The sequence below is a fragment of the Astyanax mexicanus genome, chromosome 22 (genome assembly GCF_023375975.1).
Source record: "Astyanax mexicanus isolate ESR-SI-001 chromosome 22, AstMex3_surface, whole genome shotgun sequence".
Lineage (NCBI taxonomy): Eukaryota > Metazoa > Chordata > Actinopteri > Characiformes > Acestrorhamphidae > Astyanax > Astyanax mexicanus.
In genome coordinates this window covers 22,958,118-22,973,678 of record NC_064429.1, presented here as the reverse complement: position 1 = coordinate 22,973,678, position 15,561 = coordinate 22,958,118, and the positions used below count along the sequence as shown (strand labels likewise).

Sequence of the window (15,561 nt, the reverse complement as noted above, 5' to 3'; positions counted from 1 at the left end):
TTATGAAATAGTCACAATTATGAAATACTAAGTCGTAAGTAAGAGATAGTATGTCATCATTATGAGATAGCAAATAATTATTTTGAGATACTAAGTCATAATTATGAGATACTAAGTCATAATTCTGGGATACGATAACAATAAGTCATACTTTTGAGATGCTGAGTCATAATTATGAGATACTAAGTCATAATTATGGGAAAGTAAGTCATTATTTTGAGATATTAATTATGGCTTATCATTTTTATTCATTTCAGTTATGAAGTGGAGGACACTTATTTTCTCCAAGTGGGGGAAATGGGCTTCCACATATGTAAGGCATGATATTTTCAACGGTATTTTTATTCACTCACAAATTTTACTGGATTATATGAGTTTATCCCACTTTACCCACTGCTGCAGATATTCCGTGTAGCCTACAGGTGGTAGTGTGGACTGTGCCTAGTGTGGTCTGCTGCTGCTGCGTGTGTTGTCCGCCCATACAGCCCTAGCTAGCTACCCAAGTAACTGTGGCCGCTGGATCTCCATCGTGTGTCGGACCGGAGCGCTAGCAGTGGCGCGGTAACCTGCGCAGCGTCGAGAGATAGACGGCCACGGAAACGTTGACACTGCCTTCTGGGGATTTATAACTGCAGTTTGGTCTCTGCAGCTGGAGAAGTGGTGCCTGAAACGGTGTTATGAGGCTATAAGGGCGAGTGTTGACTGAGTTGGGGAATTGTCTGTCTGTGGCTAGCTAAGGTAGTTAGCTTAGCATGTTGAGCTAAAGGTGAACTGAAGCCAGAACTGACTGGCTATCAGGAGAGACCAACGGCTAGCTAATTTACTACACAGCGTTCGACCAGCCTGTCTCCAGTCGACAACTCAGATGTCACGAAGGTGGCAGATACGACCACGGTTGGACTACGAAGCTGGAGAATGGATTAATTCAACATTTGAGTGTGGAAGTTCATGTTAAGGTGCGCTGGGCAGCACAGCGAGCAAGTTGGCTAGCCCCGCTGCTAGCTGGCTAGCTAGCTTAGCGACGGCCAACGACCAAGTAAGTTTGGGGCTCTGGCTTTGACTGTGTTTACCAGCTTCCAGCTTCTTTATTTAAATGAATGCTGATTTAAGATACTATTTAATATTAAATATATAGTTAATACATATAGCTAGAATGTGTACCATATTTTAGTCGCTATATATATCTAAATATCTAACGTTAGGCTATGTTTTAAGAAGAGAACTAGTGTTAGTTAAATAATCTAGCTAGTTAGTTAGCCTTAGCCAACAGCTAAGTTAGGTAGTAACGCTAAGAGTTTTTTAAACCACACACTGCAGTTGAAACTGAAGCTACGTGATATCTAACTAGATTCATTAGCTAATAACATTTCTTGGCGTGATGTTTAATCACTTCCCAGCCATGTTGGCTAACCTAGCTAGCTCAATAGTTGACCCTAAATATATTCTGTGGTCTGATTTGGTATCAGGTAGGTGAACCTAACACTTAACAATAATGGTCACAAATAACAGCACTTTCATTAACATTTGCTCAGCTAATTATTATCTGGCACTAGTCAATATTATATTAATAAATTGAGAGAATTAACTAGATTTATAACGTATTATCTAGTGTAATATTTAGTTGAGAACGTATGTTGTAAGTTTTGTTAGGTAACTGATGTAACATACACTTATTGTGAAGTGTTAACTGGTGTCTAGTTAACTAAAAAGGTTAAGCTAAGCTATGAAATGTGTCAAATCTGACCAAAAGCTCCTTTGCCCACAAGTCAGCTGTCAACACCCAACTAGGGCTGCGACTAATGATTCATTTGGTAGCCCACTAATCTGTTTATTTTTTTTTTATGATTTGTTGATTAGACCATGGTTATTTCTGCCTTGCCCCCTATCTCTGCTTCCTGTGGGTATGACCCCTTTTTTGCCTTCCCTATAGCTTCAGAACAACACACACACAGCAAAACGTTATTTAAATAAATGCTCTGATATTTTTTTACTAAGAAATTATTTAATCTGTTGTGTCTGTCACTTCTGTTGACCAAGCTGATGTGCACTTTGTGTAGTGAATTGCACTTACACATGAAAAACATTTAGTCAATACAAATTATAATCAATAAATTTGATAATCAACAAAAACAAATCGTTGCAGCCCTTTATCCAATTTAACTTTTATTTTCCATGGAAACTTTACATGACATTTAAGCCTTCAGGTTCTTTCAAAACCTCTGTTCTGATTCGATTTAGAGTTTAACTAGCTAGCTATATTGCACTAAATAGTTGCCCTGATGAAACATTAAGTTTTTAGCGAGGAGTGTATTATATTGTATGTTACGCAATAATATCGCCAACATTTTTATATATTGTAAAAGATGTTATAGCTTGTAATATCGTGCAATATCACCCACATCACAACAGAATACTGCCTTTTTGCTGTTTTTGGCAAAAGAAAAAATCACACTGTTCTCATGTCCAATTATATATCTACTATAGACAGATAATAGCTGTCCATTATCATTCATTTTACTTCAGTCCTGGATATATGGAGATATTTGGAGTGCATTATTAGTATCATGACATACTGAATTATTAACTTCTGTTACAACTCTAGCTAGGGCTGGTTAAATTCTTGTATTTTTTCTTTAGCTCATTATACCGACATCAGGCAACCCAAGGTCCTGGGCAATAAACAATAAATCGTCATAATCGAAAAAATCACAAATAAAAAGTTGTCAACTTCCAATTTTGGTGTTGGTTATTTGTTAATTTGTAATTGAAATCCTCTACACAAAGTACTGGGTACAGAAATGCAGTAAGGAGAGGTGAGGGCTGATCAATCCGTTTACAGTCAAATATGCCCAAACACAGCAAAACGCACATTTACTTGCTTAATATCAGCCTGTTACACATTTTAAATGTCTTTTGTTCATTTGAAGAACTTTTAAATCCCACATTTAGCTGTTTCGAAGTATTGGTTTGACGTGATGAAGAAAGCAGAGCACTTGAATGGTATGATAAAGCTGAGACTGGAGAACAGGGTGACAGGTGTGGAAAAACTTGCATTTGAGAGGCCACACCTACAGAATGCAGCGATCAAGGGAATGTCAAAAATGATTATTGACTAATTGAAAGAAATAACCAATGTGTCATCTATCAAAATAGTTATTATTTCGGTCCTTCTAATGTATGAATATTAGGTTTGTTGCCCACTTTTAGTGTGCTCAGCATTTCTGTGGGTGTACATCTGTTAAAATCAACCTCAGCCTTAGCCATGAACTTTGTGTGTGAGGCTATGAAGAAGCTGTTCTTGTAGTCTTATGTGTTTGCTGTGATATACATGCTGCATGGTAGTGGTCTAGCAGTGTATTATTCTATGTATTGTCCCACTCATGTCTGATTAAATTAAACTGCAAGCCAGACTTTAATTGCTATAATTTAAAATGCAAGAGTTGGGTTCCATCATTAAATATGTATAAGATTTAACTGACAATAAACAAACTGCACTCCCGAAGTCTAAGAGTGGGCTTGCTGTTCTGTTACAGTTACAGTTACATTTGCAGTTGTGGTCAGATGTATACATATATATTTAACATGGACATGAGTAGATTGACAATATTCTTTCATCTTTTCAGTGGTTTCTCTGAACTGTTCTTGGTCAGAATAAAGGGTCCTCTTTTATTAGGAAAGAAAACAAGGTTTTATTTTTGTGTTTTTCTCTAAAATCCATGCATGGTCAATAATATACATACATACCAAATATTTGGTTAACTGTTCCTTAGCAAGTTGTACCTTGCCCACATGCTTGTGGTAGCTGCCAGGAAGCTTTTGGTAGAATTTAGGTTGGATATTTGATCACTTGTTTTGCAGCATTAGTAGAGTTGACTAAATTTGTTGGTTTTCAGCCACAGACTTCACAGTAATCACACCCTTTTTGAGGGGGTTGAGATCAGCGGCCAGTTGCACCAGCTGAACACAAGGTCAGTCATAGGTTAGGGTGTAAACCTGTGACTAAACCATACGTTGAATGTAGTTGTTGCAAAACTAGCTGTGTGCAGAATTTTCAACAGTACAATGACTTAAGGTGAATCTTAACTATTACATAATTATTAAAGATCGACCAGAACACTGACTTATAGATTGAAATATTATATCTCATAATGTTGAAAAGTGGAATACAAATATACAGTGGTGTGAAAAAGAATTTTCCCCCTACATATTTCTTTTGTTTTTGCTTTTTGGTGATACTGATATTTTTCTGAATGTCAAACAAACTTTAATATCAGACAAATATAACCTGAGTAAATATAAAAAGCACTTTTTAAATGATAATTTTATGTATAAAAAAAAAGAAACGGAAGTATTGCGGGAACTTTTGACCTGGCCTTGCACAGAACTGTTGTAATCCTTGCAAATATATGATAGGCTCACAGGATTACCTAAATTAGAGCAATATCAGGTGATCACATATTTTGTCTGACAATTGTCAGATACCCATACACAGCTGATTTGTTCTTTCCATCTCTATCAGGAATGCTTTTGATTTTGACAACAGTGGAAGCGCACAGCCATCTTTTGTTTAACGCTGTCCAAAATGCCTATAACTTCTAGCATGTTTGGAGGCGAAGTTTGCAGTCTGCAGAAGGTTTTGGACCTCTGCTGACCCAGTTAACCTGTAATTGACCTCAGATTAAAGCTACTAAAGCCCCCATCACTGCTAATCTGGAATGGCATATTCTGTTTAGTTTGTTTGGCAGCTTTAATGTTTATTATTTATGTCATGCTCTTGTGCTCTTTACTCACCCAGGCTGCATTCTCTGAGCATGCCACCCTCCCTTTTTTCCCTCGCTTCTGAATAACGTCTTGTGCTCTGCCTGGTAATTACATTACAAGCCAATGCCCCTGTGGCGTTATTTTTGTTATTTATGCTATTCATTCTCTAGAGTGAGGATTGTTTTATCTTTACTCACAAATACCAAATTAATGTTTCAGCAGTTATGTTATGAGCTGCTAATCTCAAGGCCCCACAGGCCGTGTCAGGAGTTTGTGACTAAACTGCGGAGGTGTCCTCCTGCTGTTTCGTTCTTTATAACATCACTTCTCCATGGCAGGTCATTGTCACGCTCTTGAAACTGAAACTGAGACAGAACTCAGGATGTGTACAGTTAGTTCACTACTCCATTAGGCTTTTCGTCTCAAGGATTATTGACCAATGGAGCTGATTTAATTGTGCCATTTCAAAACAGTTAGTCGGACTAAACCAACAGAGCATCAGTGGAAATTTTGTGGTTGGCTTCAGAATACTTCTTCTGGTAATTTATCACACTCTGCTTTGTGGTGAGCTTTGTCACTGTTAAAGGGAAACCCAGAAGAAAAATGAGTAATAATGTAGCATGAAGAAGGCAGACGCTGATATAAATCTAAAAAAAAACATGAATTAGTGCTGACTAAGTCTGACTTTTCACCAATAACATTTTTAAAGTAGTTTTGCAGTGTTTTAAATCATTTTATTACTCTGCAGGTGTGTGTGTGCTGTCTTAAAGCCGATCAGTCACAAAATAGCTGAAAAGGCTTGTATAGGCTGACTGCCAGCTCTGTATTGTGATAAAAGAAATGTGGCTAATATTGCAGTGCTTGCAGATATTTATAGGGTATGGCCTGAGTTGATCTATTTAGCAAGTTCTGAGTGCTCTGGTTGTGTTGGAGAAGGGGCATACAGGGCAGCTTTGTGAAACAAGTGCTGGTTTGCTAAAATTTCTGTACACTGCATTAACTGTAACTTTCTAATGAAAAGTGTTTTGTGTCTGTACGAGGGGTGGGAATCACAGGTCATCCCATAAAACAGTATCACAATATATTGCCCACGATAACAATATCACGATACAGTGATTCTGCGATACTTTAAGCAGCAGGTTTTTTATTTGCTTAGCTCTACCATGGGGAGTAATGTAACTTTAGTAAGTACAATTTGGTGGCAAGCTAGAGTAAGAGTAGAGCAAGAGTTTAGAACATATATGTTCAGTAAAAATATCAATATTTGTTTCCCACGTATCGATACGATAAGGTTTATCACTATATTAATATAATCTAGGGTGGAGACAGCACTAGATGGAATAAACTGTAATTTGACAGTAACGTCCCCCATTCAGAACCTCACATTTAATTAAATTAAATTTATTTTAATTTAGATATTTTCATTTGTTTTAACACTTTTTTATTTAGGTATTGGACAGTTGTGTAGGTTTACAAACCATCTGCTGTATCTGTTAGCATAACTTCTCCAAACAAGTCGATCCTGGTTGTTAGCATCAAGACCAACCCACACTAAACCTGTCAAGGCACTGTAACCTTGCTGAGCCCAGCTGTTAGCATAAAGACTGCCTCACTATTCTAAGCTTTGATGCGCATATCATAGCAAACAGCAACACTTACACTATCCAACCAGTAAAGGGCACTTGGCCAGTAATCAGTCAGTAATCCAGCTTGGTAAAACAGCTAAAATCTAGAGACCCAGTTCAAATCGTATAGTAGCCACCCAGTGCATGTGTACTAGATTGTACATATGTTTTCAAGTCTCTGCCACAGTGTAATGAGTGATCAGGGTCATCAAAGTTCATGAAGTATCCAACAGATCTCTTGTTCACTTGCATTCTGTTGTTTACTTCGGTTTTAATTTGAACGATGTTTCAAACGCACAGTTATTTTAATGACTTTAGATACATGTATATTACATTTGTTATATTTAATTTTAATATGTTAATAAAGTAATATATAAGTCTGGCTTTACATTGAACTTACTAAAGATGTCCTTCTAAAGTTTGAAATGCTGGATTACTGTCGACATCTGAGACATGGTTATACCTAATTTAGTTTGCCAACCACTCAACCTCAGATTTCAGTTTGATCTGTTTTCGCTATAAAAAAAAAATATATAGAATATTCCCAAATGTGACCAAAAATCAACGATCCAACATGTCATGATATCAGTACTGCACTTAAAGTATGGTATCCAACATTGAAGTGAAATAAATGATCTTGGTAGATCTGTGATAGATACTTTGTGGAAAATGAGAACAGTAGTTGATTTTTTCTTTTTCTTTTTCTAAAGTTGCTTGTCCAGTACTGTGATTGTTGCGCATGCACGCATTGCTGTGCTGATGCTAAAATGATATATTGTGCAGCCCCATATGTGCGACAGCTAGCTGGCCGGTGGTTTTGGGGTATGTTTTGGATCAGTGTTTTGGTATAAAGGATTTGACTCTAATTTTGACACACATTTCATTTGTGCAAGCAATGTTGCACAGTAGAAAGGTGCACCACTCTCTTGTCCTCTGTCCCGCTTACTCTCTTTTTTTTTCTTCTATAATCTTTTAAAACCATGACATTTGTGTAGCTGTGTGAATAACTAACGTTTTGTGATTTGCAAAAGTAGAAAAATAAAAAAAAATGTAAAAGGATAGGATACATACTTATTAAGGGGCCAAAATTGTCGAATATAACTGAATGTTGTGCTTTTATTCTGTTCAGGTTGTCAAGTTATGCTGTGATGACCTCTTTTAGGATTATCTGCAGTGCAAACGTGTTCTTTTTGTTTTTCTTTTTTGAACTTCCTTTTTGTTGTTTCTTTCTCCAGGTGAATGTTGCCTCTTGACCCCCAGCCACTTTTGTGTCTGTAACAGACATGGAGTTAGCCGCTTGCCCCCTAGCACACCAGAACGGTGACGTCCACCGGCAAGAGCGCGTCCTGAAGCCATCAACCACTGCTCTGAAGGTTTATCTCTACCACAGCAGTGGGAGCGAGGCTGAGGATACCTCCCTCTGTTATCCACCAGGGGAGTATGTGGCTGAAGAGCTGGCCATCGACGCAGCTAAGGAGTGTGGTGAGTCATGAGCAGAGACTAGTGCTGGACGATATGGCCAAAATTCATATCACGATATATTCCTTAATTTCGGTCGATACGATATAATTCCGATATCGATATAAATACTTAGAAGGCCTCAGAAAACTGCTAAGAATCCCTGCAATGGAAATATGTACCTACTAGGGGTGGGCGATATGGCCCTAAAATAATATCACAATATTTCATGGTATTATCGCGATAACGATACTCTTGGCGATATGACAAAAAAACAAAAAACTTTTTTATTATTGTATACGATATGATATTGCACACCTTTAAGATATTAAAAAAAACAATAATTTCAGCAGATTTATAACAGAAGTCAATATTTGAGAATTACATGATACTAATAATAATAATGCACTCCAAATATCTCCATATATCCAGTATTAAAGTAAAATAAATGACACTTTACAGATATAATCTGTCTCTAGTAAATATTTAATAGGAAATTAAAAATGTGTGAGTTTTTCCTTTTGCTTAAAACAGCAAAAAAATTAGTACCCTGATGTGATAATTAGGGATGAGTGATGTGGCACGATATTTCAGAGTATAATATCCTGATATATGATATGGCACACCCCTAGTACCTACTACTGTCTACTTAATTTAAGTCTTTGAAACCTCCTTTCACGAAAACATTATAATACTTAAGAAATAAACAATAGTCAAGATAAATCAATGCTCAATTTTATTTGCATATAGCAAAATAAAAACATGACATCCCTATCAAACATAAGCCAATATAACTATTACCAATAAAAAATAACTTAAAATTAGGATAGAAGCAGAGCTTCTTAGTCTTTTGTAAACAAATTTAACAGATCAAAACAAAAGTGTTCCAACTAGGATAAAGAACACAAGAAGCCTTTATACACATAAAAGCAACAAAATTTCCCCGTCAAATAAACAAACCTATAGGCTTTATCAACTATAAATAACTTAGTTACAATATAAGCTACAAAAGTGCTCCAGCCAAAATACAACTCTTTATGAACATAAAAGGAACATGATATCCCCGTCAAATAAACAAACCTAAAGGATTCATAAACTTTAAATAACTTAAATAACTTACAACATAAGCTATAAAAGTGCTTCAGCCAGTATAAGGAAAAAATTGTATGTAGTGGAACTGATTGAGGTGGTGGAACAGATTAGATGTTTTAACGTTACCGCTGCTGGTCGGCTCCACTCTCCGGCACAATTTGCAGCAAACTGAAGTTTAGCAGACCTTCCGAGAGTCGAACCAAATCCTCACCACTGAATTAGACCTCCCTCCTTCAATTAATCACTTGTGGAAGCGGCAGGGGCATTCATTTTGCATCAAAAATGTCCCGCGCTGGGAGCCAAGAGGACCCGCGGCTGACAAAGAGGACCCGCAACTGACCGCTGACCGAGCGGACCCGTGGGCGGACCGAGCGAACCAGAGGCGGACCGAGCGAACCCGTAGGCGGACCGAGCGGACCTGTGGGCGGACCCGAGGCTAGGCTAGGCTCGGTTCCGTTCCGTTCCACTCCAGCGCGGAACATTTCAGATGCAAACCGAGCCTACCTTAACCTTGGATCCGCTCGTGCCGGCTCCGTTTGGCTCCAGCGCGAGGCATTTTAGATGCGTAGCGGACCCGAGCCTAGCCTAGCCTAGCCAAATCTAGCCTAGCCTAGCCTATCTGGCTACGTGCCTATGTGATTACGTCATCACGCACAGAGATAGTCCAGCTACGGAAGCTGATTGTGTTCAGCTGTGCGGCGAGCTGACGCCAGTAAATCGCATGTCCGTGACAGATCTGTAAATAATACATATCGATATACCACAAAAATGATATCACCGTTATTGAAACATTTCTTATCGCGATAAATACCGATATCGAATTATTGTCCAGGCCTAGCAGAGACTGAAGCAAAGAGCAATAGGAAGACCTGAGATCAATACATCAGTCTCTAAATATAACATTTCATCTGATTTTTCTTCAGGCAGTATAGTGGTATTAAATAATTCAATTTTTTTGCAATGTAAAATTAAAAATAATGAAGCACTGGTAAAATTTTTGTTGCTCATTTTTCTTATGAGGAGCGGAAGAACTGCTGTTTATTTGTAAGCATGGTCTTTCACCACATTATGGTCGGCCTGATTGTTGGAGAGTGTCCCAGTAGGCCTTCCAGGTTAAAATCCTGCTTTTTTCATGTTGTTCAAAGTGCTTCTGTGCTTGTACAGCCTAAGGAAATTGGAGCAAATGATCACCAATTGAATTAGAGCATGCCAAAGTAAACCAATTGCTATCCTGAAAAGACTACACTACCGAACTATTTTTGTGTCCATGCAATTAGAGGCTCTTTTGATCAGTTATTGAGTAAAAAGCACATTGGCACCCATTTATCATCTGGCTCCAGTGTTAAAAATGTTTTGGTGTCAGTCCACCTCTATTTACCGTCTATCTACATAAACATGTAGCACGTCAGCCAGTCGCTCATCAAAGACAGAGTTCAGTGACTGTCAGTTATTTGGTTAATATTTTTTTACTTCTTTTAATTTTGGGCCCCTCGGTTTACCATATTATGCCTTTTGTATTGAGAAATTATAAACCCAGCCTCTTTAGCTTGTCAAACATAAACATTATATTTTTAGCCAACCTTGATGCACTGTTATTATTAAAAATAAAGCAATTACATTCCAATTTTAAGGTATCCAAAATTTGTATTGGCCAAGGTATCAGGACCTGGTAGCAAAAATCACAGCTTCGTTGCACAAAAAAAAAATGTAGGCTCCCCATTCTTGTAGTTTGTGTAATTTTACCCTATTCTTTATCCTATTTATTAATTGACTGCAGAACTTGTAAAAGTATATTCATAGGAATTTCCCGATTGTATTTTTTGCCCCCGAGTCATTTGATTTTGATTATTTGGCGATACAGCGTCTGATACCTGGGCAATGCAGTAAAAAAACACATCAAATAATTTTTTGTTATATTATTGAAACAACAGTAGTAAAAATTAGCATTTTTAGAACCAAATAAACATGTGCTAAATAGCCATATAAATAATTTATATTAAAATATGCATATTTTCTGGAAAAAAAAGGCACACAACTACAATTCTGAGATTCTGAGACTGTGTTGACAATTGGGAGGAAAATAAAGCTTGGATGAAAGTAGCAGATGACTCGATAGGTAGCCTCTGTGCTAATCAGACATAAATGAGAGTTGAAAAACAGTGCATGAATGGCCACAAACACACTCAGCATGAGGGACTTGAGGAACATGCGTGAGGCAGAGTCTAGAGTAAACTTGTTGAGTAACAATAACGTAAGTTTTCTGATAAATTGGTGATCCGGTCTTTCCCACCTGATTCATATCCTTTGAAAAATACAGTATAAAACACTTTTACAGCTCGGTAAAACACTAGCATTACAGAAAATACAAACAGCAAATTTACAAAAAGTACTGCATTTACAGCACTGTTTTCCTTAAAATATCTCAAAATCTCTTCTCATCTGAGTTTAATAGAGTTATTTCTAGTTCTCATCAGATCAACACCTGGTTTGGTAATTTGGTAAATCAGGTGAGCTGCTGACGGAGCTGAACATATAGTTACACATGCTGGCTAAGGGAAATCATCCAGGAGAAATCTTATTCTTCAGATTGGCTCACAGGATATAACATACTTAGTTAAAAATGAGAAATTCCTGTTATGTTTTGCTGTATGTATGTTTGTTTGCATCTGTTCAAATCATATGTGGTGCTTTTTTCAGGTAAAACACTCATATTGCAGAGATAAATGAATTAGTGTAATTTGCTTTGGTGCCTAGAACTTTTGCACAGTCCTGTAAATGATCGACCTTGATTTCCAATAATGTGATCAGATCAGGGACATCCCTATATATTCACAAATCACTTTGCCAGCTTGAGTGGATCACATATGACCAGTAATAGACTACATATAATAGATAACAGATCTCCTTCTGTAATTTTATCACTGTTTTATTAATATGTTCTCCTCTTTTACAGGGGTGTCACCAGTGTACCTCAGCCTGTTCAGCCTTTACAAAGAAAGTGACCAAGTCTGGTTATCACCCAATCACATCCTTCAGTTAGATGAGTCAGCCAAAGAGAGTTTGATCTTCAGAATTAGGTAAGTGAATACTGTTGTTGTGGGGTAAATTGTCTGTAAATTGTTTTGTCTCATGCAGATGCATGATTAATTTGTTGATAAAACAGGCTGGCCTGCATCATGTTGTGGAAATAAATTAAGCTCAATTTTGAGAACCTGCTTTTTTGTTTTCTTTGTAGAAAATCGTCCATATCTTTCCAAGTAATGCCTGCAAATCTCTGTTAACATAAAACAGATATTTGTTAATACTTTGGCTTTATTTATCAACACTCGGGTTCATGTTTGTCTAAGTGTTATCTAAATAGTGTGTTTTACCATTTTAAATTACTGACTGTTAATTTGCATTACTTTAGAAGGCCAGCAATATTCTTCAGTTATATCTTCTACAATATAAATATCCTATTAAATAATTGTATGTAAATGTAAGATGTTTTGTTTTTCACCCAAAAGAATGGGATTGCACCTTTAGTTAAAAAGTAATCTTAAAAAGTTAACTTGTCTTCAAATAATGAAAAACACACATCATACACTATTATTTAAACCAAAACAATATTGTGCCAAAAAATATCCATAACAAACTTACTGCAGTGCCCAGCTATCTGAAATAAAAATAGCATATATCCTAGGTATAATAATTAACAAGACAAAACATTGTTATTACAAAAAAAACAGCAACATGTAGCCTTCAAGTATTTCAAATAAACAGTTCTGTCTTATGGAACTTGGCCAACCTCGTATGCCGGCCTGGACATTAAAAACATCAAAATATATCAGCTAAATATTAAGTCCAGCACTGGAATATATTAATGAAGTGGCATCTATTGATCATTACATGTCAGTAACCAACATGTATAATAAAAGGTATTTTATTATTTATTTTGATATTCTTCATGAGGCCTGCATTGAGCTAGCAGCTACATGCCAGTATTCTGAGCTTCATTACTGAAGTCCAGAGTAATGTACAGACATGATGCATATATCACGTCCAACCGGGGCAGTTTTAGTCAACTTATAACTGTAAACAGTTAGCAACTTAGCTAACACATTCCAAGCCTGTTGATTCTAGCTGTTTGCATCATGGGTAAACCGCTTTAGCACTGCTGAGGCCTCACAAACTGTTCTAAGCTTGAGAATAAAGCTCAAGGATCTTCAGGGAAGATAGTATTAAAGAATAAAAACATACGTTTTATTTTATTTGGAATATTGTATTTCACCTTTCAGTCCAATGTGGTCAGATATTAAAATTCTGTTCATATTTGCATCACAGATTAGGATGTGAATAGTCTGGTATCTCATCCAGCATATATTACTGTCTTTTATAAGATGCTTAGCGAATTAGGGAAAACATCACCCAAAGTTGGCCAACGGATATTTACAGCATCAGTCTCTTACTGACGTTCATTACAGGGTGGTGTTGTCAGTTCACTGCATCCAAGCTGATCAGAATGGGCAGAACTTAATTATTTAATTATTTTTCCTGCGTTATGCTGCCCCCTGTCATTTTGAGGGAAATTATGTTTTTAGAAAAGAGCCACAGTAAGGTCTTACATGTAGCCTCCTTTACCCTGTTGTCCGCAGGTACTATTTTCCTGGCTGGTATAGCTGTGGAGCCTCTCGAGCATACCGCTGTGGTGTTACAAAGGGATCTGAGAGTCCTGTCCTTGATGACCATGTCATGGCTTATCTTTTTGCCCAGGTAAGAGCGCTTTGCAAAGTTATATTTCATATTTCCCTTAACAGTTATGTGCATCAGAGCATGTTGTATTTCATTTCATGTCTGTATGTTTCTCTGTTCTGTAATATGAATGGTGAACAACGGGCTGTTCTTAACTGTAATGGAGATTGAGTATTCTTGACAGGGAAGAAAGAATTGAGCTACAATACAATGTCAGTGGGAGATGTATTTAAGTATATTCCTGTCATTTTAAGGATGTGCTTTATTCTGAAATTGCAGTCTTCACTGTTTTCAATTTTGTGAGAATTTGATTGCGTCTTGCGTCAGATCAAAAACTCAAAAGTCCTTTAACCAACTCTCCAACTTGTCCCTAAAGTATTGGCTGGACCATCATTCTGTAGAACACTGTTCCAATGCTCTGCAGCTAACTGCATAGAGATTTATATCTCTTCAGTCCACACATTTGGGAATTAGGCAGGTACCAATGGGTATATGTTTATATGCTGCAGAGTGTCCTTATGTATTGGCAGTACTTCTCCACAGGGACCTGAATATGTTCCAGATGCCCAGACTCTGTTGTTGAATGTCCCTAAGAGCACAGTTGGCTTTCAGGGTCAAAGTCCCTTACATTACAGTGTATAGTTGCAATGCATAGTCAGTTGCTTGGCATTCTCTCTCTGTTGTGATTCAGATACTCAACAGTGCTGTCTAAATGGTGTTTAGAAAGATGAGGAGGCAGGCTTATCAACAACAGCTGATTGACAGCAAGCATACATTCATGCTAGTATGCCAAAGCACTTAGACTGATTCTGGTGTTTTGACAGTTCTGTTGCTTTGGGAAATGACTGTGTGCTCTAATGAGAGCAAAGTTGGAGAATATATATATTATGTTGTTTCGGGTCTGGTTATTTGATCAAAATGTATTTATTTAGAAATTGACATGCAGATTCAGACTTTTTGCAGGTTCAGGGCTGGATTATCTTTATAGACTTGTTTTTGGTTAGAGAGACCTCATAACTAAGAGAGCCGAGATTGTTGATAACAAACGTGTGTATTATAGTATAAGCAAGAGTCTTTTCAGGTAAATTTAGGAATGTGCAAAAGTTAAGAAAATGCCATAGGAGGGTTGAAATTAGCCTATTTATAATTAATATTTTAATACTAAATGTGTTTGTTGTGCATTTACAAATTACATAGTACTCTGAAAATCTGTCATCATATTAAACAAAACCTGTAACTTCAGCTGATATATCCTTAAATTAATCAATATCGAATGGAATTAGAAATCAATTGAAATCAAGACTAATTGTTCCTTTACTAGATCTAATGCATGTCTAGTGAAGACATTGATTTTGGTTCTCATAGTGCTAGCCAGACATTTGATGTCTTGCGTAAATGGCCTCTATTTATGAAACAAAAGACCAATAACGGAAACCCACACTGGCTGACCGCAATGAGGGTAGTCCTCTTTGGCGACTGCTTTGTTCTTCACCAGTATTTTGTATGTGCTGTTTACCATATAGGAGGAAAGTTGATGTTGAGATTTGACCTTAGAAATGAACCATTTCACATACACATTTTAAACCTGTGCGTTGTGGAAATGTGTTTCATATAATATCATTACCAAGACGCCTGGCTATTGGTGTGTAGGCCCAACAGATCATCTGGTAACACTTTATTTGATGACTGCTTACTTAGGAGCACATTCATAAACACTTTTCACTGGACAGAAACTAGTATTGTTTCCCAGTATTTATCAGTAGAATAGGAAGAACTGTGGAGCCGCTAAACATGAATATCTTGGTACCATGCCTAATGCCAGACATGGGCTAGAGTAATATAAAGCCCACCAGCAATGAGCGATAGAGCAGAGCAACTGTATTCTCTGGAATGA

The 15,561-nt window shown here is 37.1% G+C and overlaps 1 protein-coding gene across 1 annotated transcript in view; it reads left to right on the top strand.

Moving 5' to 3' along the window:
• Nucleotides 1–342: 342 nt before the first annotated feature.
• The window catches only part of jak2b (Janus kinase 2b), a 34,759-nt gene continuing 19,540 nt past the window's right edge, over nt 343–15,561 (top strand). Inside the window, exons 1-4 of the mRNA XM_049470625.1 lie at nt 343–1,036; nt 7,622–7,868; nt 11,890–12,013; nt 13,571–13,688. Coding sequence (XP_049326582.1) covers nt 7,670–7,868; nt 11,890–12,013; nt 13,571–13,688 — 441 coding nt within the window. The 5' untranslated portion in view covers nt 343–1,036; nt 7,622–7,669. The remainder of the gene's footprint in view (nt 1,037–7,621; nt 7,869–11,889; nt 12,014–13,570; nt 13,689–15,561) is intronic.